The sequence below is a fragment of the Periophthalmus magnuspinnatus genome, chromosome 15 (genome assembly GCF_009829125.3).
Source record: "Periophthalmus magnuspinnatus isolate fPerMag1 chromosome 15, fPerMag1.2.pri, whole genome shotgun sequence".
In the NCBI taxonomy this organism is placed as follows: domain Eukaryota; kingdom Metazoa; phylum Chordata; class Actinopteri; order Gobiiformes; family Gobiidae; genus Periophthalmus; species Periophthalmus magnuspinnatus.
In genome coordinates this window covers 4707107-4734818 of record NC_047140.1, presented here as the reverse complement: position 1 = coordinate 4734818, position 27712 = coordinate 4707107, and the positions used below count along the sequence as shown (strand labels likewise).

The following is a 27712-nucleotide window of genomic DNA, read 5'->3' as shown; positions in this document are numbered from 1 at the left end:
AAGCTAACAGGCTAATGCAGCTGTGCGTGCTAACTTGATGGCTGGAGCAGAGGGTGTAGTAGTGTGTGAGTTATAGAGACAGACCAAACACAGGACTGACATAGTCAAATGTCTTTAATGAGCCAATACAAACTGTACATGAGCATTCACAGCGTTTCATTACAGTCATTCATTTATCATTCGACACAACCTGAGTCAATAACAGTGAATACAATACAAAACTATGGAGACACACTAACAAGAAAGAGGGTTGAAATTCAAGGTTTCCATGTGCTTATTGCACAGGCTCTATTTTATCTACAGATAATCAGTTAAACATATGAGACTCTTATACATTCAGTAGGTGAAAAAACTTGGCAGACATAAAATATAAATGGAATGTACTAAAATAATAAAATACACTTTGCCTTCATAAAAGACAGTAATAGAATGAAGAGTCCAACACAGTGCTTTTTAACTGTCCACAATTATAATTTTATAACATTTCTTTCATTATAACATCTATTATATTTTTATTAAGCAATTGACAAAAATATTTCAGATATTTTGCTGCCGGTAATCACTGTAACAATAACAAATAAAAAGTTTTATTTCCAAACATTTAACCTATTGATAAGGCCTTAGAAAATAGAACAGACAGGCAAATTCAATGCCATAGTAGAGTTCAAATTGAAACTTTTCTAGTGGGTGGTTTCCATGGAGATATTACTTTTCCTGAAATGCTCCAAAGTGGTCTATTAAACTCTATAGTATTCATTCAATTAAAGATATTTTTGTTGCTAGGAATATCTGGAAAAACTTGCATCCTCTCCACAGACATATAAGCTGGTGTCTCCATAGAGATAGACAAGTTTAATACCATACTGTGGAACATTCTAGGCAAAGCAATAACATATCTATGGAGACAAGCAGCGCCAGAAAAGTTCCATAGTCCACCTTTAATAAGCATTTCACCTGCTACTCGTGCCTATACAGGAAAATCTTTGTCAAAATCAAATGTAAAAAAACTAACTTCTCGCTCAGTCTAATCGTGCCTTGAGTTTGATCGCGGAATATTAAACAGCTGGTGCATCAATGTCTTAATGTTTTTAACAGCAGATGTGCGTGCCTTGACAGAAAGAAAGGATGAGACAGAGAGGAGGAGAATAGAGAAAGAGAGATAGAGAGAGAACTGCGGGAGAGTGATGAGCCCGAGTCAGGCCCCAGGTGTGTGACCGTCACCCCTTCACCCTTGATTAGTGGCAGCAGTAGATAGGTGATCCATCATGGCTGTCAGAGGAACACAGGCAATTGGAGGGATGTGTTTGTCACCGACGGAGACAGAAAGAGAGAGAGAAAAAGAGGGAGAGAGGAGCTTTGTTTGTGCTGGCTCTGCTGATGCTTAGAGGCAATCATGTCAGCTCAAGTGTCATCCCTGACTTTAAACTTGCACGGGGCAAAAGCTCAAAAGGAGAGGCCGGGTTAAGATACAAGAAAAGGCAGCTTCCTGGTGTATGCATCATCTTGAGGACCGTTCAAAAGATGTAATATTTAGTTCGAAATTGTTAATTACTATGGCAACAGTTCCAACTTCTCATCATTTTGAAACATATGAATATGGCTGCTCGATTTTGGGGAAAAATTATTGTAATTTTGATTGTGATGTATGTTTAAAAAGTGTACAAAAAGATATTTCTACAAAAGGGTACTTTGTTCTTTGCAGAGGACATTCTATACGCACACTAGCTAGCTCACTGTTCTCAAAGCTAACAGTCACTTTTATTAAAATCGGTAAAACATAAAATAAACAACTGGTGAAGTATTCATTTTATTTGTGTTGTGTTGTCACGTCATGTTGTCAGTGACATCCACACACAGCTCCTTGTCCACTGCCTCATCTTTAAATATTTATTAATTTTAGTGTGACTCTGCAAAAACCCCATAGACATAAAACTGGACAGGAAGTAGTGACGCTAACAGTGAGATTGCTGGTTGCTTTTGTGCACAGAAGCAAGTGGCTAAATGGTTGTAGCCTTCGTGATTAGATAATCATACCAACTCTAACTGCAATTTCGATTCAATTGCCATATATAGTGCAATACTAATTAAGAAGCATGATTGGTGGCTTACAATAACAATAATAATGGTAAAAAGATGCAGATTTGGCTTGGTTTCTTCCTGCTTGTGCTCAGTGCTGTATAATAATGCTGGTAGTTGTGTGGAGGTGGTTGGACATCAGAGCTGGTCGTTCCGGATGAATCGGTTGCCTTCTGAGTGCTTGCCGTAGTAGACGTAACGACACTTGGTGAATAGACCTAAAAACAAAATGGAGAGATATTCAAATAAATCTGGTTAAAGATAATACAATTTTAGAAAATATAGTGAGATTAACGCAGGTTCAGGATTGAACAGTAGGTTTTGGTGTTGAATAAACTTTTTGTCGACAAATTAGCAACAATTTAGTGTATGGTAAATGGTCACATTTTTATATAGCACTTTTCCACCTTCTCGGAACCACTCACCCATTCACACACACATTCATACACCAGTGTATGCAGGCACAAGGACAGCATTCATCTGTGTGAGTTGGAACCACACTGCCAACCTGTGGGTCAGTGGGCAAACACTCTACCAACTGAGCTCTTGCCCCATGAATATCCCTTTGTTTATATTACCAAATGTATTAAGGAGCTGTTGTTTAAACTTCATGATTATTAATATCGACATATCCAGTAGTGAATACTACAACTTTGTGGCACCAATGCCACAAAGTTGTGTCTATATAAGGGAAGTATGTACCTACAACACATCTGTACAGGGAATGAGGGGTTAATAATGCATACCTTAAAGAAGACATACTGTGCTTTTGTCTGCTATATAGTTATAATCTATGTCACTGTAAACATCACCACAACAAAGAGCTGTAGAGTTGTCGACCACCTCCGATGGATAGCTGCACATTACACTCACAAGTAGTGGATTTATTTAAATTTGTACCAAAATGGCTACACGGCGCTGTCAAATCCTACGTGTATCACCGATTAAGAACATTAAATTGAAGGTCGAAGAAAGTACAGAGCAGTGGGTGTTTGCCAGAGGAGGTAAAAACGGAAGGTGATCAGAGAAATGACGGCTTGAATACTGGAGTATGAAGATTACTCAAACATGCATGAATCACTCTAATTACCAAGGGAGAAGAGGAAACAACTACAGCATGGTTAAAAGCTCTAAAAAGTTGATTTTGCATTATAGGTCTGCTTTAATTTCAACAAGGAATTTACAGTGTTAAAAGGGATAATTTTCCATAAACATCAACATAGTGTGTAAAATGAAGTGATTGTACACACCAGCACACATAAGGGGAGACTCTTAACAATCAACTGTAGTGTAGGTAAATTGGCTCTAAATGAACATTGTAGCAGGAAAAGATGAGGCTTTCTTAACAGAGCCTACAGGCTTGACTGTAACAAGCCAACAGACTCCCACATCGGCCTACACCATCATACAGGCTCCATATCCTTAGCATGTGCAGGAGCACATAAAGCAATAGGCCAGCAGCAGGAAAGGGGCGTGGCCACTGCTCTATATGCAACAAGACAATCCAATCAGCCCTAGGATGTTTTTCTAATCAATATGGGAAATGTATGGCGCATATATCAGAAATGCAGAACTACAGAACAAGGTAAAAGATCTGTGTTTTAAAATAAATGAGGTTATGGTAGGTTATCCATGTTTGGGACTGTTGCCAAAGCAATTAACTAAATATTCCATCTTTTGAATGTTAGAAGTCTTCAAAATGGCACCTATAACAGGAAACTGACACCTGCTTGTCTACATGGAGATGTAATTCGTATGCCTATGTATCAATGGAGACACGCAGGTGACAAAACCAAGCCAATTATTATAAGTCAGATCAGTGGAGAGGTGACACCGCTCACAGTAAGAATGCATGCTATTTTCATAAACAAACACCTGATTAAATGATCATTTTAATGCCATACTGTAACATTATATGCGCAGCAATATTATCTCAATGGAGACCCCTTCACTAGAAGTTACAGAGTGCACCTTTAAAGAAGTGTACATGTGAAAATGTTTTTAAATATGCTCTCTCTCTAAATAAATTAATTGTCCTTGTAACAAGTTGAATTTTGATTAATTATTTTGGCATTTTTATTTTGTCCAAAATGTTTTTCCCTGTTGCTTTAGTTTTGCCATGCTAATAAGACCCCAAAACAGCAAATAAAATGAAAATATGTAGTTCTATCACAGGAAGGCAAAATGCCTGAAACCAAGATGGCCTCCCGTGCCTCTTGTTATGAGGTGAGTCTCCACACACGGCCTGTCCACACCTACAGCGTCTGGCCTGCTGAGCGTGCCTCTGATGTCCCCCCTCTCCTGGCCCACTTGATGAATGCTCCGGCTGTAGCTCGCTGTCACCTCTCACCCAACACGCCAAGGACAAGTGGCATTAGACCTGTCAATGATGCTCTGACAGGGCAACACGCGCAGCTTTGGCCTAGCTTTTTAAATAGACATCAAGTGCATTACAGCCGGTGAGAAGAGCGAGAAAGAGAGAAAGAAAGAAAGAGAGGAGGAGAGACGGCGATGAGGGCTGCTCCGAGCGCTAAGTCCAATCACATAATCCAAAGAGACATTGTCAAGGGCGGGGAGCGAATGGCAACTAAGTGACAGAAAGCAGAGATGGGGACAGAGATACTGGTGCCATATTAGTGCCAAGCATATTCTGATGCCAGCCTCGATTCTAACCAAACCTGACACGGGCGCTCTCGTCTGCCCCCGCTCCCCGCCACCCTTCAAAGTGCCTGCGTGGAGGAGACAGTGGCGGAGACGCAGGCAGGCAGCACCCAGCAGTCCCTCGCAGCTGTAGTGGGTGTTCTGTCAGGCGGAGGCAGAGGGAGAGGGAGCGGGCCCCAGGACAAGCTCAGTCAATCTAAATCTGGACTTTGTAGTGCGCAGTGCTCATTTCCCCCTCATAGCCCCAGCGACTTGAGGTGATCCAAACACTCAAGTGTGAGGAGCTGTCACCTCCGATAACATCCATGGGAGCGCTCCGTGCCTGCCTGCCTCTCTGCCTGTGCTGCTGCCTTCCCGGTGGAGGTACATATACTTGTGCAGCCTGGTGACACTTATGGGAGCATTGGTGGGGGTACAGCCGGCCCTGGTAGGTGGTGGGTGGGTGATTTGCCGGAGGATATGGGTGCCATGGTTGGAGAGTGGGTTTGACACGGCAGGACTAGGCTCTGTCTGGCAGCGCTGTGATCATGTGGGCACTGGGGGCTCTCATATACTAGCAAAAGCCCGCGGAAAAGCTAACTCTCTCCCACTGAGCTAGCAGTACTAGCTCCTATAAGGTGTTAGTGGAAGGGACTGTGTCTGTAGACTGGAGGTCCAACTGTCACATATGGACAGCTACTGCAGCCTTCACACTCTGGACTATGTGTGACCAGTGACACTCTAGCAGGGCCTGGGAATATAATCTGAGAAATGGGGGTTTGTATGATTTTCTAATAAATAATATGTCTGTATAATATATGTATAAATGCAATTAAGTAAAATTTGTATTGCCTCAGGACCAATACATTGTAATAACAGAATTTAAGGTCAAAATGAGCCCTGTGTGCTATCTGCATATAATTATAAAGGATTTTATTGTCCGCGAAACAGGAAGTAAGGCTGGTGCGCTAATTAGGATGCTAGGAATGCATTCGTAAAGTGAGGAACAAGTTTGGACAAACAGTTGCAAACAAAAACCAAACAGATGAAAATGAACTGGTTCTGTTTGTAGAAAGTGAACATGAGTTTTCACAGTTTTTAAGTCAGTAATGATCAGGAACACTGCCTTTAACTGAAGACAAAACAGAAGCAAGCCTTGACAAGCTTCTGAACGCACTACAGGAGGCCATTATTCATTCACTCTTGACCGATAGAAACTCAGCAGCCGTTCTGTGCCAACAGACTATTCGATCACCACAACACACTACATAAACATTGATAATATGGAACCACCAACCTCCCCGTTATGAAATGACCGCTATGATTTGTTTGCACAGTGGGTATTTATATGAGCAGTACAAATCAGATAACGATAAGGATTAAAAATACCTGGTGACGTGATTTTTAGGGTCACACAAGTACTTTTAAAATAACTCTTTCTAACTTTTTCTTTTTTTTTTCCTTTCCCACATTAGTTTACCCTTTTTGCATAATTTGTCGTGTCAACATATGCACAGTTAAACAGATCAGATTACTCACATGCTCTATAAGTGTTTCTGTCACATTTCAATAATCAGACTCCAGAAATGTACCGGTAATAATAATCAGACTTTTGGCATCCATGTAAACAAACATAGCCTGTGTCAACTTTAGTCTTTGAAAAGAGTTGATGCTTTGACCTTTTCAAGTTGGATTCATTCCAGGTTCTCCCAATGAATGAAGTGACACAGTATCAAACACTATGAATTCCAAAGCCCTAAATCTTCCCGGTATATGCCAGATATCTTTGTCTATGCTAGTTCTACACTAAACATCTCACCGACCTGCCTTTGATGTGCACACAAACGGAGCGAACAGTGGGAGCGCCCATTAACGTGACACATTAACAAAGTGTCGCCGAGTGTTTCGTTGCCATGGTGCCCCGGCGGAGGTGCCATCAGGCTGCCCGGGCACATATGTCACGCAGCACCTTGTAGTGTGGAGGGCCACTGTGCCGGGCTCTGTACTGGGTGGAGATGTTGTGGAGTGTGTGAGAAGGCTGCTCTTTGGAGATGATTACCCAAAGCATGTGTCTGCTCCGCGGGGGCTTGATGGGCCATTCTGTCGCAGTGTGAACCAGCTATACACAGGCTATGTACAGAGCACTTAGTCTGGGAACTACTTAATGTTATTGATGATGTGGGAGAATATGGCTGCAGTCACTTTAAACAACTTTAAGCTTGAGAACTTTTACTTATATTTCACTTCTCATGAAATACAACATAATACTGTTTATGTACATTTATATACTAGACTAGAAGACCCTTAAAAGTGCACTACGAAACTTTTCTGCTAGTCAGCAAGATGTTATTGCATTGCTAAGAATATCCCACAGTATGACATATATCTCTACGGAGACAAGCAGGTGGAGCTGGTAAGTCAACTTATAAGTCAGATCTCTGGAGAGGCGACCCTATTCACAGTTAGAATGCATGTTTTTCCAATAAAAATACTCATAATGAAATAAGTGCTTCATAGATAATTTTAATGCAACGGATTCATTCATATTTTCACGGAGACAAGTAGATGAACGACCCCCATTGGAAAAGTTACACAGTGTACCTTTAAAGCTGGAATGAGATTTTCAAACTGTGAAAGGTGGAAACGGGTATTTAAATGTGTCTAATCTAACTTGTTCTCACACGCTCTCACAAACTCCTCAGCGTATCGTTAGTTTTCACATGCATGATTTTTTTGCCCCCTAGCACAACTTTAGAACAGCTTTTTCTGACAGCAAAGTGAAGCAGGTTAGACCTCGCTTGCACAGCCAATCCGCTCTCATCCCAATACATCAGTACATCACATACATCAGTTTTAAAGGTGCATATAGGCATTATGATTTTGTCTAGAATGTTCCACAGTATGGCATTAAACTTATCTACCCGCAACAAGACAGTAGATATCAATACTGTGTAAGTTATTCTAATACATCCAACTTCAGTCCTGAATATTGAATTTTAATTTTAGCATCATGACGACATGCTTGCAGAATGCTTGTGTTCAGTATTCCTCTGGCTCCGTATTCGTCTCGGGTTTAATCAGGCCAGAGGATGTGCATACTCTGAGATGTGCTCCTAAAGAGAGGGGCGAGTGTGGAAGGGAGATGGAGAGCTTTAATGATTGTCCCCTGCATACAATCAGAGCCACTCTTTTCAAGGGCCATCAATATGTCAGACACAGACACATCCGGCACACGCAGCTTTTAACACCAAGGTTATCTATTCTGAGCATGCTGTCTCCTCTCCTCGCATCCATCCAGACTTCTAACATTGCTTTGGGCTCTTCTGCGGGAAAAATACTTCTTCAGCATAACTCTATTTGCAAGACCATTATAGAAAGACATAAGGTGAGGAAATGATTAGACTAATTATAGCATGTGTCAAAAATATATATGATCATAATCCATCTATTTTTACAGTTCAGGACAGTATGATGAGATGAAGTGACCAGCTCCAGTCCACAGGGGGCAGCACAGCAGTCACATGGCACTCCCTCTGTGGTCCAGTGTCTAGGGGGCATAAGAATATTTAAAGGGCCTATATTGTACTATTTTTGATCTATGTTATAATGTTGTTTCCTCATCACAAACAGACCTGGAGTTGTGTTTTGTTTTATTCACACATGTTTAACACACAAACCTGCATATTTAGGCTGAGTTCTTCACTCAAACCGAAAACACTTTTCCTCCTTATGATATAATTAGGTGATAATACAGAAAAAGCTCCACTGTGTTTTTAAATTCAGCTTCACTAGAATTATTTACATAATTTCAGCACTGGATTTGCTATTACAGCTAGTTAAAGCTAATGTTTGAGACTCATTTAAACTGTGCCACTGCTTGGTGCACCAGAGATTTTCTATTGACAATCACATAAGGTAAAACGACAATAAAAGCAACAACGTAAGGAGTATTCAAGAGTAAAACCGTTCAAATGAGGCTAAAAATAGCTGTTAACTTTAAAACTACCATTAAATGACATCATAAGGTGAATAGAGCATTTTGAGCTTCTGATTGAGATGTAGACAGACTAATAATAATGTTACTCAAACATGTGTGAATGAAACAAAACACAACTCCAGGTCTGTTTTTGATGAGATAACAGCAGTATAACATGACTAATAGCTCACAGGAGGCAGTTTTGTGTGATATAAGGCTTTATATGGTTTAAAACAGTAACATTGTTGACGACCAAATATATATTAAATTCATATCGTTCAGTATAGTTTTACATTTAATTAAAAATAAGTTTTCTTTACATCCGATCCCCTTAAGAAATTCAAAATATAAAGACGTGTTATGCTTTTTGAAGTATTTTGTCTAGTGACATTTTTTAACCCTGTGTGTATGACCCTGAACTAAAGATCACCATTATAACACAAAAGCAGATTTTACATATTATGCTCCTTTTAAGTACCTCCCTTCTGGCATATCTACTTTCACAGCAGCAGAACTATTAGCCACCGCAGCGTCTCTATCTTCTCCAAATCTAAAATGCGTTTTCGTTGGTTGGTCAGTCTTGTTTTAGAATTGTTATTAGTTTTTGGCATCTTAATTCAATAGGGTGAAAGATAAGAACAATACAGTACAGTACAGGGCTTGTAGTGTGTAGCCGCAGTGACACATCCAGACTGGGTTAGTGTTACAAGATGAAGGTGAATCCATATTTAGTCTATCTCGTGTCATATCTGGAGTAATCATTAAGCATTTTAACAGATGTCGCCTGTCTCGCTCCTCGCCCTGAAAAACTCCAAACGCATACATGGCCCAGTGAAAATGACATTAATCCTGCTCCAATAAAAAATATTTAGTCCATTAAACATAAATAGCTGTCATTATGATGCATACCTCGGGCCGGAGCCTTCGCAGCTCCCCTCCCGGCTGTTTACTGCAGCCAAACTACTGCAGCGCCTGCATGTTCTCAACTTCAGAGTATTGATTAAACTTTTAAATAGCTGCCATATAACCCTGGGAACATCAGCAAGATTCATTTGCGTCAATGTTCATCTGTAATTCATTAGCCATTTATACTATCCACATCCACGTGGAGCTATCGGGGGAGACGTGGGCCATTTTTCACCCAGGCGCGAGCTACGGAGAGGCGGGAGGAAGGAGAGGAAAGCCCACAGTAAATATCCAGAGATGATGGACTGTAAAAAATGAGTGTGTGGTTTAATAAGCTGCTATCTCACATGCTGCATTCTTAATTAGTATTAGCAGTCATAAGTCTAACAAGGCTGTATGATGATAATTCTGTCCATCAAGCACAGAGAATAGGTGCTGATGAGTTATATATCAAAATGAAATGAAAAATGTGTTGAATTGAATCTACTGCCAAAATATGACAAAAATATATCATAAAGGGGCTGTACTAACCTGATTAAAAATCTGAAAAATAGCACTAGTTCATTTAAAATGGTTTGCAGCGGTCCTAATATATGGCATTCGTAATAACACAATAGTTCACCACAATGAGCTTGTAAATGGTCATACACAGCACTTGTCCACCTTCAAAGCACTCAAACGAGCCACTCAGTCATTCACGCACACGCTCATACACCAACGTACACAGCCACTGGGGGCAAGGTGAGTTAAGTGTCTTGCCCAAGGACACAATGACAGCATTTGTGGGAGCACCTCCAACCTGTGGGTCAGTGGATCCAACTGCTGTACCGATGATGTTTATGTCGAGAGCGTGATCCGAACCGCCAACCTTAAGTAGACAAACACTTTACACTTTAATGCTAACAGCAACTAGCATGCTAACAGCGCACCAGCATTATTTGGTTCTTGGACTATAAAAAATCAGCAGTGGTCTAATTTTGACCCTAAGAGCTCCTTTTACAATATAACAATGCTACGGCAAGACCCATTTTCTGCATGGCCCCTTTTAGTGTCAAAAGCCCATGAACACAAGTGTGTCCTTGGGCCTCGTCTTTGTGTGATTGTGGTGTGGGAGAATGATCGATGGTGGTGGAGAGGCCACTGGCACAAATTGGCAGCCATGACTATGCCGGTCAGTCCCAGGGCAGCTGTGGCAATATCAAAACCTTATCATCACCAAGTTTGTAGTGTGGCTCATTATTGCAATTTAAGGCATTTTGAGACATCTATAAAAAACAAGCTGTTACATTAACAGTTGGCTCTATAACAGCCATAGACATATTGAGTGAATAATAGAGTTATGTAATGATTATGAATTTGTTTATGATAAATGTGTCAATAGTGACTCTTGTGATGTTATATAAATGTCACTTACGCCCAAGAGATTCTTAACTTTCCTTATTTACACAAGTCATCATAATATCAGTGCCTAAATCAAATATAGTGCTAATATTTTGAAGTCTCATTGATTTCCTGTTTAATCTCCCATGCGCGCTCTCATTCCTGCCTTCATAATCAGTATTAGCAGTCCTAAGTGTACCAGCGTGCATAATGATCCTCCTGTCCATCAGGCAGTGGTACAGTGGATAGGTGCTGACACTTGATGAAGCCCTGACGTCAGCCTGCCTCTCCGGCACCTCTCGCAGCTAGCTTGACGCGCTGTGTACGAGCTGTCAGTCAGGGTGCTGTTAGCCTGTCAACACTTCCAAACATGGCTCCTCTGCCTTACACTACTCTTCTGCTGTTTCTACATTTATGCACAGGCGCAAATGAGGACTGGCGACGGACTGATGCTAATAAAGCTAAAATGGTTGTCAATGCGGCTAAAAAAAATTGGCGAGGAGCGGCACCAGACATTTTTGTTTGGAGGAGCTAAGGAGTGCTATGGTCTTATCAAGTTAATTTGTAGCCTTTTAGCAATGAAGCATAAAATATAGCTAGCAGTTAGCAGTAATTTATAACGATGTACTATGAAGCGCCGTCCCTGAAATGAGCTGTGTTTTGTGTGGTATCTGACACATCTCAAATGTACTGAAGTAAAAGTATCCAGTTTGAAATGTACTTAATATAAGTACATATACCTACAATGTATACTTAAGTACAGTGATTTACAACATTTACTTTTTTACGTTCCACCACTGACCACAGAAAAATGTTATTGTGCCGTTAGCATTCTAGTTGTTGATAGCTTAACCTCACAAAACGTCTCTCAAAGTTTAGAAAAGCACTTATAAAGTCATTGTGGTGAATAATTACGATGCTAGGAATCAGTTTTTCATACAGTAAAACTCACGTAAAGCGTCTTCAAGATTAAGTTCAACATTCAGATTGCCAGATTCCCCTGAATATTTTGACAATGATGTTTCTCGCTGATTTCATAGTGAGATGGTTCTTACTGTTGTTATAGTAAACTGTTGCGGTGGTGTACTTGAGCTAGACACCTTGGGCTAGTCACCTTGGATGTGATGGTGTAATAACTCATTTGTCCAGGAGTGAAACCTCTGCACCTTGGTTTTCTTGCTTAAAATATAGTTTAAGCTCAACAGCAGAAGTGATGCTTATAAAATTGACTAGTCCAATGAATCTAATGTTAGCCTAAACAAGGACTTAAATAGGCATCACTTATGATATTGTTTTGATTCAAAGAGTGTGTTTAAAGAGGGGGTATTACCAATAAAGAGGGGGTATTACAGTTTTATTGGTTAAATGCTAACACACCATATTTAAAATACATGGTAGAAAGTTCCAAAAAGTGAATTTAGCATAAAACCCCCTCCTTAACCTAACAAAAAGGAAATATGTCATGTAATTTTATGTCAGCAGGTTGCTAATAAAGTAGTTTAGGTGTTTACTTAGAATCTCTCAGTTCACTCAATAACATAAAAAAGGCACTTTTATATCAAAACTCTTGTTCAATAAAATTAACTATTTGTCCTGTTTTCGTTATCGACAAACGCATTGCAGTTTATTCCGTATTTTGCTTGGACTTTGAGTAAGGGTAGACTTTTGAGTTATTGGGAAAACAGAGCTGCAGACTGGACGTAGACTTGGGAATCGGCGCATGACTCAGGTAAAAACAGCACACATACAGACTATTGACCGCTGTGGCCAAAATAAATATATAAATTGTACAAGATGGAGAGTTGAAAGATTTGCTATTGCCACGGGCTGATGGGCTGTCAGGAGAAGGTTGCTAGGTCATGGCTCAACCGGCCCTGATCAATACTAAGTTGATTTTACCGCATGTTTCTTTTTGAAGTGCAATAACGCCCCATTCGATATGTTATGTACAGAGAAAGCCCGGCCGTATTTTCTTTAGCGTAATTAATCGCTGTATAGCCTAATTGCTAATAAGCATTGGAATTTGGCGTGCAGAAATCTTAGTACATTATGGAGAGGACTGGAAGCAGCACTCCATCACTGTCGGCAGGCTAAATGGCCATAATCAAACACTTTAAATTGACGATGGCATTATTCATTGATGGGTGAATTACAGCTATAACCAGATAAATGCGTATCAGTCTTTGTAGTCCTAGCTTACTGTATAAAGATGGGACGGAAATTGAATTCTGGGGGCACATCAATTTTGACTGAAGAAAAAGATTAGCGTCGTGGGGGGCCTAATGGTGGAAAGAAAATGGTGGAATTAATTTGGCTGGCATTTCTTCCACACAGAGAACAGTGCTTACAGTAGCTCTGGAGTGAAGAGATAAGAGCTTAAAGGGAGGGGCGCGCATTACAGTACGGCTAAACAAAAATTCACGTGTAAGCATAATAATGACAAGTGGGCTCTGGTATTATTATTATTATTGAAAGGCGGCGCGTCTCCTTAAGGCCACATGGACGTGCTAATGATGCTAGTGATCATAAAGGCTCATTTTGTCTGTCAACACCGCGCATAGCAAATCGGCTAACGCAGCCCGCTACGCTAGACGCTGATCGATTGTCTTCTTCATTACAGCCGGGATTTCTAATTAAAAGAAAAGGCAGATAAGTGGCGCGCACCTCTGACCGAAATAGAAGGGAAAAGTGAAAACAGCTATTAGCGATTTGGCGGCGCGGGCTAATGGCACTGCTAATAAGAGCGGCTAGCGAGTCAGTCAATGAAGCTTTAATCACAGGGACAGGATTCAATAACAAAAGAGCGTCATATTAATCAGTGGAGACAGATAACTTCACTGTGGATCTCTGTGACATTGCCAGGGATAGGCTGAATTAATGATGCTCTCCAATGGAAGACATTAAATAATAATTATCAGGCAAAACAGCATGAAAAGGACTGCGTAATGAAGCCCATTGTCAGGTCAATTAAGCACATAAAACTGTTCAAAGGGAAGTAGCTTGTTAGCAGATAGCCGCACTGGGAAGGACAACGCTGGCGGGATGAATGTAAGTGTTAGCCTCTACGGTGGCCCGGAAGGGACACTACACTGAAATGACCAAAGAAAATAAATGGAAATAGAAGCAAAAACTAAAGAATAATAGGTCTGATCATTTGAATTCATCATTTCTAAGAGGGGATAAGATGCTAAATCGGTTTTGTGAGCTTTCTACAATGTTATAATGTTGTTCATTCATCGAAATCATGCCTGAATAAGTTTTAGATGTCGTTCATGCATGTTTGAGTATTTTAGCAAACTCTCCTGGGCTATATTTTACTGTTAGCTGTAAGAGTCTGTCCAATGCTCAGCCCACAAGCCTACGTCACCTAAGCTCCCACACAACAATTCTGTTTCATTTGCCGGATACATGCTGATTGTGTGCTCTGAAGGGTGAGTGACTTAGCGTTTCAAAACAATAAAAGGTAACATGCTGATCTAAATATGTTATGTGTTATGCAAAATTGTTTATTACAGGCTTTTTGAAGCTTTTACCCATGTTATAGCAGTGTACCTTTTTCACCTGCCCACTCGAAGTCGTATTAAGCGTGATTCATGCGTGCCTTTATACTCCTGTATTCAAGATGTCATAGCTCCAATCAACCCCCATTTTCACTGCCACCGGTACATGCTCACAGCTTTGTACTTACTTCCTTCTCCAATTTTATTTTCTTAATCGGGGATAGGCATAGAATTCGATAACGTTGCGTAGTAATTTTGTCATTCAGCTCCCATTTGAGTACCGCAGTTTTCCAATACGAAAGTCAGCTCAATATTGCGATTTAAAATGTATAAAAATAATGATTCACAGGTGTCATAGATAATAACTATACAGCAGTTTAAAATCTAAACTGTTTAATTGGCTATATTTTTGAGATTTGTTATGTTGTTTTATTCTTTCCTTGGCAATGTCTTTTTTTTTTTTTTTTTTTTTTTTAGGAATGTATGGAATAAAAAAAAAATAAAGTAATTGTTGTATATCTCAGATGTTTTTGTTAAATAGCAGAGTCCTCAAGTTTATTGTTTTGAAATTGGTGTAGGCTTTCTCATTTTTGTGTTTGTTTTTCATTTTCAGTATTGCCTTCTTCTGTTAATATTGACCTTTTTTGTTACTAATTGACCACTGTATTTCAAACAGGTTGAATTTAATCGTCAACATACAGAGGACTCACAGTCTTTGTAGTTTACATATCCAGGAGCATCCAGCGAGGCTTTCAGAGGGCAACACGCTGAAAATTGGTTAGCCAAAGATAAATGACACGACAATGACAGTGTTTTGCCGGCTTGAAAGCGACGTCAGCGGCTAAGTGCCATGTTAACTAAACTCCAAGTACATAGACAATGATGGACTTCACGCCTCACTGGACAAAATGGCACCTCACTACCTGTCACACGCAATCTCCATCAAGTCAAAGATGGCCGACGAACGTAGCTACAGAGGAAGTGCTCAAGTTTAACACAGGGAGCTCTGAAGGTGACAATGTGAGGTGAGATTTATGGCCTTCATACACGGTGTCCTTGCTCCTTCAGACTGATACATTTACACAGACCATAAACCCAGTCTTTGCATATAATATAAAAAAATCAATAGGCTAAGAGTCATAATTCACTGTATTATTTAAATAAAGTCCAGAATTTTTAATGTATGTAGTGGCTGTTACTAAGGTCAAACTCAGTCTTTTCTTGCAATAGTAGTCTCCCTCCTTAAACTTGCCCAATTAAACCATTTATTTTAAGTAGTATAGACTTTGGTTGGGACGTTAGCATGTCGATCTTCTAGAGTGCATTTATATTGCCCTTGCAACTTGTCAAAGGTCAATAGTTTTTCCAATGATTGTGAATTACTTTGCAGTGTTAAGTGTTCGGTTGATTTCAGATTGAAGATGATGGCTTGGTCTCAGATGTGTTTCTTGTAATAAACAAAGGGAAAATTCCACAACCTGATTAACTATGTACAAGGTGTGCCCATTTACCCATCTACATATAAGCATCAGCATATAAATAGTTGAGAGTGCTGTGATGTCTGAAACATAGCGACAAGATGTAAACTCAAAACCCATTATTACTTGGCCTATACACACAAAATAAGATGGCACAACGTTCAGCTTCTTTTCAAGTCACTGAAAAGGACATTTAGCCATACTATCAATATAGATAGTTTGTTAAACACACCCACAAAGAAAGATCAGATTTGCTTTTATATTTCTTTTAGCATTTTAAGACAACCGCCAACCGTAAGTACTGTCTTTATCTGTACCTATTTCTAACCAATCCTCCTACCCTCACCACGCTGTCAGTTAAACAAACATGCGTCCTGTGGTGCGACACGTGTCAATAGTGATGTGAGCTCTTGTTCCGCTGCTGTGGCTGTGGGCCCTGGCCGGCTGCACCTGCCTCCTCGCACTGCCCTGGGTCACCGGTCTTGCTTCACACTTCCTTCCCCTGCAAACATCCAGCACTTATTACTCTCCATCCTAACTGAGCGGCCTGTCTGGGAGCCCATTATTAGAGTCATTTCAGTGGCCATCTTGACGCCTGTTAGGCACTTCTCTACCTGGGGCTCCCTGCTCCCTGCCTGGCCCCGCTGAGTGCCTGGCCAGCCAAACAGTGATTGGACATGACATGGTGACAGAAAACAGTGGAGAAGGGCAGGGGAAATAAAAGAACAGAGATGGCGGAGCGACGTGCACAGTAAGTGGAGGAGAGGAAGGTGCTAGTGTTAGCGTTAGCCCTCGTGGCGTAGGGTGTGCCCATCAGCGCGCATGAGTGTTAGCCAAGAGCGGCATGTCACAATGATGGAGAGGCCGGATCACTCACATCAGAGCTTCATCTGACTGGAAGATATCAATCTCCAGGCCTAATACAAAAGGACACTCGGAAATCTCCTTTAGCTTTGCTTTGTGTGTCCCCTGTGTCTGCTCCTCCGCTTCTAAAAATGTGTGTAACCTTCATCGCTGGCCCTCAATCCAGCACAGTCATTTTCACATCCCATTTCCCCGCGCTCTGCAGTGACAGTCAAATTATGACAGATCACAAAAGTACCCTGACATATGGTATTTAGCACGATTTGTCAGTATATGTCAGTAACACACTGCAAATTACTATGTGGGGAGTTAGAGCAAGGTTTAACTGCCTTTCTGGAAAAAGAATGAAAACAATGTAGAAACAATGCATGTATCTCCCCACCAAACGGAGCTCAGTGTTCTATAGCACAAATCAGTGAATTCAAATACTGTTAGTAATGTAATACTGATTAAAACATTGCACATTTAGACATGTGTTAGAGAAGGAGGGATCAGCCAAATGTGCATCAATAGACCACTGGGTAATATAAAATAATGTTGAAATATTATTTGTACTTTCTTAATGAATTGGATGGATTTCCGTAAAGGAGTCTCATTTCTACTTAAATCAAATGGGCCCAAACTGAGCCTTGAGGCATTCCATTTAACATTATTATACTAAGTTGGATTAAAACGTCTTAATAGCCACCATTTTGTTAGCAATGTACGATAGAATATTTGCAATTTCTTCCAAATAATTTATCAGGGACACAGTTTGCTAATGAGTTAAGTCGACATGCTAAACGTCACAGCTGTATCCTGATACCTCTAAGCAGACTGTCCTGCACGTCTCGGCTGCATGTAATACCTTTAATAGCGTCCTAGTTGACATTACATGCCGCGCACCACGGTCACATCATATTACACAGACTGATTCCCTGCCACACTTTAAAGTGATGGGGCTGCAGCAGCCAATCAGGAGTGACAGCAGTGCCATGATAGGTTTGTGTTGCGCTGCATATTTCACCGGCGGCGTGGCCTCGGTGCAGCCCGGTTAGACGGATGGCTCCCTGGTAACTCTACTCCTCTTAATTAATATGACATATCCTTGTTCGTATGCAGAGAGTGAAGGAGGGGCAGCGCGTGCAGGTATGAGGGCATGATTAAGTGTGGATCTGTCGGCTGCTCCTGAGAAATGATCCTGGCTCTTCGGCTTCATCCCGGCTCCTCCCTGCCCTGTCTTCATTTCCGACTGGAACATTCCGCCCCCCTCTCTCCTCTCCTCTCAGCCTCTTTTTCCTTATCTCTTCCCCCCCCTTATGACACTCCTGGACTGTCCTCAGCCCCCTGCACATCTCCTGACAGGTAGAATAATAACGCTCGTACATCACTGCCCTGAAAAGTCCAATAACCTAAATCTTCACTTGCCACACACCCGGGGACTCAATTACTTTATTGACATGTAATCTTCATAAGGGGAGAAATATTGAGCATGTAAGGTCAGCTGGTTATGAAGACATATTATCATATTATCTGCATGGGGGTTGTAGAGGCTAGGACCTGACAAAGCTAATTATAATGGTACATGTTTCAGAGCTCACACCGTATTATCTGGCTGGCTGCTTGGTTGAGCCACAGCTGAGGTACAGAGCGAGAAGAGAGGGGATGAGATTTCAAACGGCAATGGGTGTCATCTGAGGGCATGGGAATTAATGAAGCCAAATATTATCGACTGCACATCGCAAGGCTAATATCCCTGATTTGTGCATCGTGTCGCCCAAGGATTACTAATGGATAACAGCAAATCACAATGCAACTTGACATTGGGGAGCCAGGAGGAGGTTGAGCACTTAATTTAGAAATAAGGACATCCCTAGAAAAAGAAGAAAAAAATCAGCACATTTTTCTAACAAGGCGTATACTATGTAACTTGAGTGGGTGAAAATTATTAGCAGATTTAAAAAAGGACGGCATACAGCAAAACCAGGTGAAGGTAAAAGGAGAATTAGTTTTAATACAAATTACAATAGTCTAAATAAAACTCAAAATTAAGTATATTTACAGTGTATCAGTTTACAACCAAAATCCTAAACATGTCTCTTTACATCACTTTGAGTAGACAAATGTATCATTTTAAGAAAAAAAATCATCAAACACACAAAAACATATTGTAACATAATACAGTACTGTCATGTTTTAAATTTACAACGGTCCAAACACGGTGACCTGAGGTACGGCAACAACAAAATGCAAATTGTGGCAACCTTTTGTTCTAAACTCACTTAATCACTTAAAACTAAAACCAACTAAATATCTTGAAAAACTATAACACAACTAAATGCACTTTTTATGAAAATCTCAAGTAATTTAAGCAAAAGATTCTGGTCAAGGCATTTGTATACCTGGGATTATTAATGAAAAATGGCATGCTGCATTCCCACTCTATGGACAGGATTTGGAAGACTACAAAGTGTTAGAAGAGAGAGGTCTGCTTGGGGTGCTTGAGCCGTTCCTCAGCCCAAATGTCACAACGGGTTAGCGACGGCGCGAAGGACAGCCGCCCATGGCTGTTATCGCTTCTCTCCCAAGGTTATCTTAATATCATCCTTTCAGCGCTAGCCATTACAATCTACAGCCAGCAACATAAAGCAAAACAATAACACCCGTGATGGCGCTATATATTCTATAAGGGGGGCACTCCTATAAAATTACGCTTCAAACTACTTCTCCTCACGGCTGAGGGCACAACCATAACTAAGCTTGTTATTTTAGCCATGGATCAAAAGGGCAGGGGAAAACAAAGCTAGCCCAGAGATGCTGCTGGCTGCTCGGGGGTCACTGTAATGCCCACTCCCACCTCCAGACATGCAAAAATGCTCTTTTTCATCCATCCAAATGTCCGAATACTGAGCTCCAGAGGGATGCCCCAGAACAAGCCAGGAAAGAGCTGAGATTTGTCCAGCGCTGCCAAAGGTTACGCGTTAACTCTCGCTAATGGTGTCAAATGGAGAAGCATATTGTACACTACTTCTCCTATGCTGCTCTCCGGGCGCACAGAGGGCATTTTCATTATTGGATATATTCAATTTCTTTGCAAACGCTTTCCAATTTTGCATTCTGTATTAAACGCTGTGGTCTCTTGGTATTTGAAAACTATTATGCAAAAATTGCCAGGGCCCATATAAAGGTTTAGACGTATTTGAAAACTTCGAACGCATCCATCTCCCGAGAGAGCTCAGTGAATCAACCAAGATGGAAAATCACTATCTGAGGATAAATTTGCCTCTTTGACCAAAATGGCGCAGTCAATCTAATCTTCTTGTTGTGCTGCGACATGCGATGCCAGAATCTATAAGCAAATCAAATTATGACAGTGAAATAACTTGTCGGCTTCCATTATGCTGACAGAGAAACCTGCTCCGTCCGTTTAAGGCGACTTAATCTGTGAATCGGAGTGACACGTTAAAAGGTTGTGGTGGGCTTCCTAGCATTTGCCTGACCCTGGCCTTTTCATTCCACATGAGCTGCATAGACCTGCTACTTGGAGTTACAGTGGAGCCTGCTGTTTTTAAAGAAAATGAAACACAAGTTGATTCAGTACAACAGCGACGGCACTCATGTAAGGATAGGGTGACCTTACTAAGCTTTAGGACAGAGATGACCCCGAGAATACCCTATGTGGGTCCAAACATTAAACTTCATAAAGCGGGTTTTTGAATGACCAATGAGATATAAGAGGGTGAACTGACAGTGGTGTATCACACGTTTGTTTATTTGCAAGGCTTATGTTACATCCAATCCTTCAAATAGACATGGGGATAGCACATACTTGAACATTGCACATTTTACATTAAGACACATGTGCATATTACATTAAAATTAGACTAAACTTGTACTAAACCAGTTATTATCTGGTCTACGTCATCAGAAGTTATAATCCTCAATACTTAATTCATTCCACAACAACCAGGGACTAAACCTGTGCCAGAACAGGACTAAACCAGAACTAGAACAGGGCTAAACCAGGTGTAAGTCAGACTATATAGGGCTAAAACCAAGCTAGTTAATCTTGACCATGACCCGAGCTCAAAATCGGCAGATGGGTCCCCAGGTGCTGCACGCAAGTCGGCCATTGCTCAAGGACAATTAAGTCTTGAGTGTTAAGTTCCTGAACATTGTCTGAGCAAACTGTACAAATCCAACGTATTGTAATGCTCTGGTGTAAGGAAACACACTGGATTTATTCTGGTTGTCTATTTTCTGAACACAGGGGTCATAATCCATACCAAAACAGCAGCAAAAAACCCCCCAAAACAAAACAGCAGTATCAACTCACTAAAGCCAGACTCCAAAACAGAACCAGTGACTGACCAATGGAACCTTCACATCAACTTGTCGGCATAGCAACCAAGTGTCACATACAAAAGCAGTTACATTAACAACACATAAATGCTTACTAGAACAACAAAAGGTGTCAAGTCTGAGATAAACACAAAATATCAGGTCATTACAGTATGTATTGTCTAAAGTATGAGACGTACAAAATGCATTCTCATTCTCAATAATATCTTCCACGTTTCGCCTTTGCTATTCCATCATTTATTGAAACAAGTATCACAAGGCTAGAATAAGCTGACAGACGAGACCCCCTACCATATGGGATAATAGGCTCCATACAATTCACCAGCAGCAAATCCAACCCCGACTCTCACCCATCCCAGTACAATGAATAATCTAAATGGCACTTAACGTGAGCTATGCTGATACTCCGACAATAGTTTGTGTTCAGACATCACAGCTTAGCGTCTCCCAATTGTGTATTGACGCTGAGGCCGCTGAGAATAAATCAGTGGCTTGGGCTGTGAGTGAGAAAACTGTTTAGACAATGGCCCAATGGAGCTTAGCATAATTGACAGATGAGCTCACCACAATATCTCAGGAAGTCATTGTGTGTGTAGGCTACTGTGTGCACGTGGGTTTGCAAAGGCGTTCAGACCCAAGAGAACCGCAGCATTCACTAATATACTGTATTTGAAAGTACTTACTATAGGCCTACTTTGCATATTAGTGTCGTCATGTTACTAAAATGTAAAACTTGATTTCGATGATCGATTACGATGCCACAACGAAGATAAAACATGTTCCTTTTTTAGTAACAGAATGTGATTTTCATGCACAAAACAATAGTACTTTCTTTACCTTAGCATGAGGTCTTCTATTTGCTCTGATAAAGCGGAAAATGAAACTAAAACAATTCAGGGAAGCTTAAATTTTCTCCTTTGAAAGTTTCAATACTTGCTGAAATGAGTATCTAGTGTCGATATTAGTCTTAGTATCGATTAGCATTTGATTTTCGATACTTCTGACAACCCTAACAGCGATATAGATAGGTTTCTACATTGCTGAAGAGCCCTGCCTCTCGGTGATGTAGCGGCATCTGCACATCTGTATTCCATGTGAAAAACATAGCTCCTGGCTCTAAACAGCTACTTGTCACATGCAGAGACTTAATAAAGCTGCAGAGCCCGGAGGAAGTTGGTTCTAATTTAAACAGTGCTGTATCACCCAGAGCAGTCGGGAGGTGCAAGCAAGTAACTCCAGGAAACTCAAACTCCTGGACCTGGCAAGAGTTTCCCATGAGTGTATCATGGGAAACTTTATTTGACAACTGTAAATATATTCTAAATAAAATTTCACTGGCAGAATTTTTGAGTGTTATTCAGGTGTTTACAGTTACTTTATAACTGAAAGGTTTTAAAATTCAGCATATAAACAACATTTTAAAGAGCCTGTACCTGTTTTTAATTTATTCTTGTCAAGATAAATGCTCTCTACATCATGCGTTGAATGAAAAAAGCTGCGAAAGAAGGAAAAAAAAAGACTATAATATAATCTATTTGTTTTACATAGCATTTTCTTGGTTAATAACAAATTCTAAACTAAACTAAATTCTCCATTAAAATTAATCTGATCCCCGCTTAACCAGAAGAACTAAACCACAGTTTAGTTGCATTTAGAGGTAAAGGTGGGCGGGGCCAAATAAAACCAACAGTAGTTACTCACAGGTCACTGCTTTTTGCCCAATTCTTCTAATTGGAAAACTATAGGGAAACAACTGCAGACTATCCCGGATCATTGTTTTTGTGTCATGGCAGAAAGGACAAAGTGGGCGGGGCTAAAGGTTCAAACTAAAGCATGTTGTAGAGGTGTGACAAAGCGAGTGCACGAGGAATGAAACCCAAAATATAATTAATAATCATAATTGCAATACATTCTTAATCAGTTCACGTTGGGCCAATTGATGTTTACATAAATACCTCACAAACAGAGCTATGTGGCTATGTGGAACTGTTTACTTTTACTAACTTCTATTTATTATTCCACTTTTGTGATTGCACGTGCTGCTGTGTGTACTGAATTGCAGCCAACTATCATTGAAGTTTAACTGCTGCCTATAATATATTTTACAATATGCCAACACATGTGCGAGGCTTTTTCCAACTCGATTTGTCTGAGTGTTGTGCATGTAGGGGCTAATTAACACACTCATATGATATATAACCACGCTTTTAGCTGCACAAGTCCTATGTGAATTCCACTGTAAAACATGTCTCTTTTTACAAGTTTTTCGTTTGCCACCTATAACTGTATACATTAGACATTAAACCCTTTGACTCCACATGCTATACATATGCGCCTACAGAACTGCAATAAACATCACCTGCCTTTTGTTAACGCGCTAACAGCCCCGCGTTGCTAAGCACTAGCCTTAGCTCTGCGTCACTGCTGTTTGGAGTGTGTTCGCTAACAGGGCGCCCCCAATTCACATTTCTCCCCTTTGTAAATTATCACCATGAGCCCTTTTTCACCGCAAATGAGTGCCTCTACTGCGTGTATGGCTAAGTTACGATCTTGCCCTGGCGGAGAGCTTGGGTGATGTAGCGCAGCTGTTAAGCCCATGCAAAATGTGTTGTCAGGCGCCGTGATAAACTAGCTCACGAGTGAATTGGAATCTAATTTGTTGGAGCCATTAACCAGACTAGCATTAAGGCATGTTTTCATCTTGAATGATTACCGCGTGCGAGATCAGTTACTCCGGAATTACGATCTACAGCCTACTCAAAACATCATTTATTAAAAGCAGCTTGATTAAGATGTATGGTTCGGGGTAAAGGAATAAGACAAATACAGGATTTGCGATTGTAACTTGTACACATAGGAGACAGTGTGTATCCCCCGTGCTAACAGGTATGCTAATATACAATAATTACTGCACAACAAGGACTTTGCTTGGTCCAATGCTATCCCCTTTAGCATGACAAGTTGTCCGGCATCTGGCAGCGATTTGGTGGTCATTTGTCAGCTTGAAGGGTACCGACTAGCCAAGCAATTTGTTTCAAGGGCTACTGACACAGAAGAAACGCGCTGGACCCGGCATCCATCGTGCTGTAAAAATATCCAAAACCATCTGGCACCCTCATCCTAAATTACCATGATGGAAATGCACCTTTGGAATGCATGACAACTTTCCAAAAAAATAAAAAATTGATTGAAAGAACGAACCATACTTGCATCTCGCTTGTCATGCACGCAGGCTACAAATCAAAACCGGTGGGGGATGAATAATAGTTAGCAATCGGCTGTCTCGGAGCTGATTCAAGCGTTGACCTCTCTACTTTGCGTGATTTATGGACTTCCGTGAGAATGACCAGAGCAAGCGGGAAGCAGACCAAGGTCCAAAGCTAGTATGTTCTTCCAAATGGGCTGGGATTGCTTGGCACGGAATCTCGTCCTTGTCCGAACTGCTCTGACACATTAAGAACCAGTTGCCAAATTCCCTCAGACTCGAACTCTCGGGCCTTAATAAGCCCACAGTCCAATGGAGTTTGCTCAATCATAAATAACACCAGGTTGTCCAAAATAGTCACGGACGGTTGAGATTTAAGAGGCTGCATATTTTCCTGCTGTTGAGAAAATACTTCATAGCATGTAATAATCATATTTCAGGCCTGATGGATGCGGATGTTTCCGAGTATGAATCAGTTTAATTTATAGTTCAGAAATGCTTGTTACAGTAAACGAATATATGCATTAAATAAAAGTGTATGAGGAGTTTGCAGGGGAAGCCAGAGCTGCACGTTGACATGATAATAAATCCCAGCCTTCACAAACAAATTGGGAACATTTGTTACTTGTCTGGAAAAGTCTCTCATTAAAATGGAATATGTCACAAAGAAATTCTTGTGTCATATTTTATTCAGAAAGAGTTATTTCGGAACTATTTAGAATTCCCTTTTCCGCGCCTCATTTTGAAGTGTGATTGCTTTATAGGTTTTAACAATGCCTGAGCAAACATTCACATGCAGTTTTGGTCAGTGGGTTGGATGATTAAAGATTCCAATGTAAACCAAAATTACAATGTGCTAAAAATGCTTTATTTAATTCTCACAGTATTTATATGTAACGTTATTATCATACTTCAACATACGCCACATGAATCATGTCGCACTCTGAGCGTCCTGCTGGTGCCCAGAGTCAGGACTAAACATGAGGAATCAGCGTTTCAGTTTTATGCAACTAAAATCTGGAACATTCTTCCTGAAGATGTGAGACAGGCCTCTACTTTGACAATGTTTAAATCCAGACTCAAACCGTTCTGTTTAGCTGTACATATGAAGGTTTTTATTCTGCACTCTTCTCTTTTAATGTTAATTTTATGATGATTATTTATGTTTTGATCCGTTTGTATTGTGATTTTAATGTTGTTCTTATTCTGTAAAGCACTTTGAATTACTTTGCATATGAACTGTGCCTTGCCATGCCTAGATTTTCACAGGTAAGATTCAATTATTTCCATATTTCATAAGGATACAAAAACAGGACAATTGCGAGAAACCACTCAATTACTTTATGAAAAACACCGCCACAGTTAAAAAGTCATTCACCCTCCAACCATAGGGTAGATGGTTCAAAGCTCACCTGAAGCATGCACTTTATACAAACTATCACCGACTTCCACATATCACATTAATGCTTTTAGTACTGAAGGGTATCTGCCATAAAAATCTCACAATTAACCAAAAAAACAAAACAAGTATAAACAGTGATACAGGTGTGCAATAAAATGTCATATTATGCATTTTCCTTATGTACCTAAGCTTTGTTCACATGCACAGTTCCTAAACACTGTAAAACTTTTAGAATTTTTCTTTTTGAACAACTCCACTGGCACAAAAAAACCAAACAAACCTTCGGGATTAATGTTGGGCTATCACAGAGTCAAGGAAGTTATGGCATTTACGCAAGTCCTGTCCAGTTTTGCCGGAAGGACAGGGGTGACTCCCGAGGCCAGAGTCACAGGGCCATGAGAGAGGAGCTATCATCAGAGCGGAGGTGTGGTGAGCAATAGCAGGCCCGCTCCGCTGCGTCCTCGCTCCCCTCATCCATCTCCATAGGGCCTCACTAATGGATATTCATGTTGTTGGGCCAATCCACTCTGCTCACCAATAATACCACATCATCAGACTGCGATAAAGGAAATAGAGCCTGTCCCCACACAAGAGGAGTATATATGATAGGGGAATATGCACCCGGGATAAGTGGGAACGGGGTTTAAAACGTTTTTGACTTATTTGAAAGAGTTAAATAGTTGATGACTAAGCTAGAGATGAGATGGGTGAAGGAAGTCGTTATTCCACATTTTAGACATTGTGAAATCTTTTAAAGTCTAGGATTTTTTAGGGTCATGAAAAAGCGAGCTAGTTCTATACTGTTTGAAGTGGTACAAACCTGCATTCCTCCCACCCTAATTATTCACCATGATGAGTTTACAAGCACATTTCACAACTTTCAGATCCCAGATTGGAGTTTGGACGTAATGCCAGTGCTAACAACAACAACAACAACAACTAGCAAGCACGCACCAGTGTTACAGTTGTGATTTACTGCCAATAAAAACTTGCGGAGCTGCTTTTACAATATACTTTATATGTGCTGGGGCAAAACTGTTTTTACTTTATAAAAATCGGGTGCTTTCCCTGGTTGTAAAATGATGGTTCAGCTGGCATATACAGGGAGCACCATCGAAACATTTTTTAATGAGAAACCAGGCAGGAGTTAGTTCAGGGATATATGCTAATCTAACGCTCTAGAGACAAGTTTTGAGATGGATTCTGGATGGATGGGACAAAAAAAAAGCATTTGTTGATTTTTCTTTTGGGCATTTGGTAAGAAAATATAAAAAAAGAGTTTAAAAAGACGACATGCACGTTTGTTTTTGAATCTCAAATATGTGTACATGAACAAAAACAAAATACAACTCCATTCACCGAGTACATTTTTGATGAGGAAACTTTATTACACAGTTAGAAATCCAAAGGTCAGTGCACTATAGGGACATTTAACTGGCCTGTACATCTGACCCTATGTTGCAATCATTCTAAAAACGATATCTGTAGACTTTTCTCATACACATAAAGTGTCTAATCAGTCCTTATCAGTCCAGGAATAAAACTGGCTTTACAAACACCTCATTTCTCCGGGTTTGGATCTTGTAGCTGTTTGTAGATTTATATGGTCGCTTTATATCAGAAATGGCAATTACAGTCTGACCCGAAGGAACTCATCTCAGGACAGCTTCTCAAGTCCGACCCTGGCATGGTGTCCGGAAGAACAAGAGCGTGATGCGGTTTTCCTGGAAAAAATGTTACTGAGCTAAATACCTCCCTACACTTCTGTCTTTTCTCAGTACACCTCATTGAAGTGAGTGCTAGATCAGTCAACACACTGGGGGAACGTGTAAATCATCTCCCATCGTAATATTTCTTCATCCTTTTGGCACATGTCAGGAATTTGTTTCATTTCAAAGTTTTACAAAGGCCAGCTCTGCGGCGAGTCATCTGGTCCAGAAAAAA

General features: G+C 40.6%; 2 protein-coding genes across 2 annotated transcripts in view; one reads left to right on the top strand and one right to left on the bottom strand.

Annotated features, from left to right (window-relative positions):
- kcnma1a (potassium large conductance calcium-activated channel, subfamily M, alpha member 1a) overlaps positions 1–27712 on the top strand; it is a 293601-nt gene that overhangs the window by 254986 nt on the left and 10903 nt on the right. The window lies entirely within an intron of this gene.
- The window catches only part of lrmda (leucine rich melanocyte differentiation associated), a 248002-nt gene continuing 220387 nt past the window's right edge, over positions 98–27712 (bottom strand). The window contains exon 7 of the mRNA XM_055227013.1: positions 98–2294. Coding sequence (XP_055082988.1) covers positions 2215–2294 — 80 coding nt within the window. The 3' untranslated portion in view covers positions 98–2214. The remainder of the gene's footprint in view (positions 2295–27712) is intronic.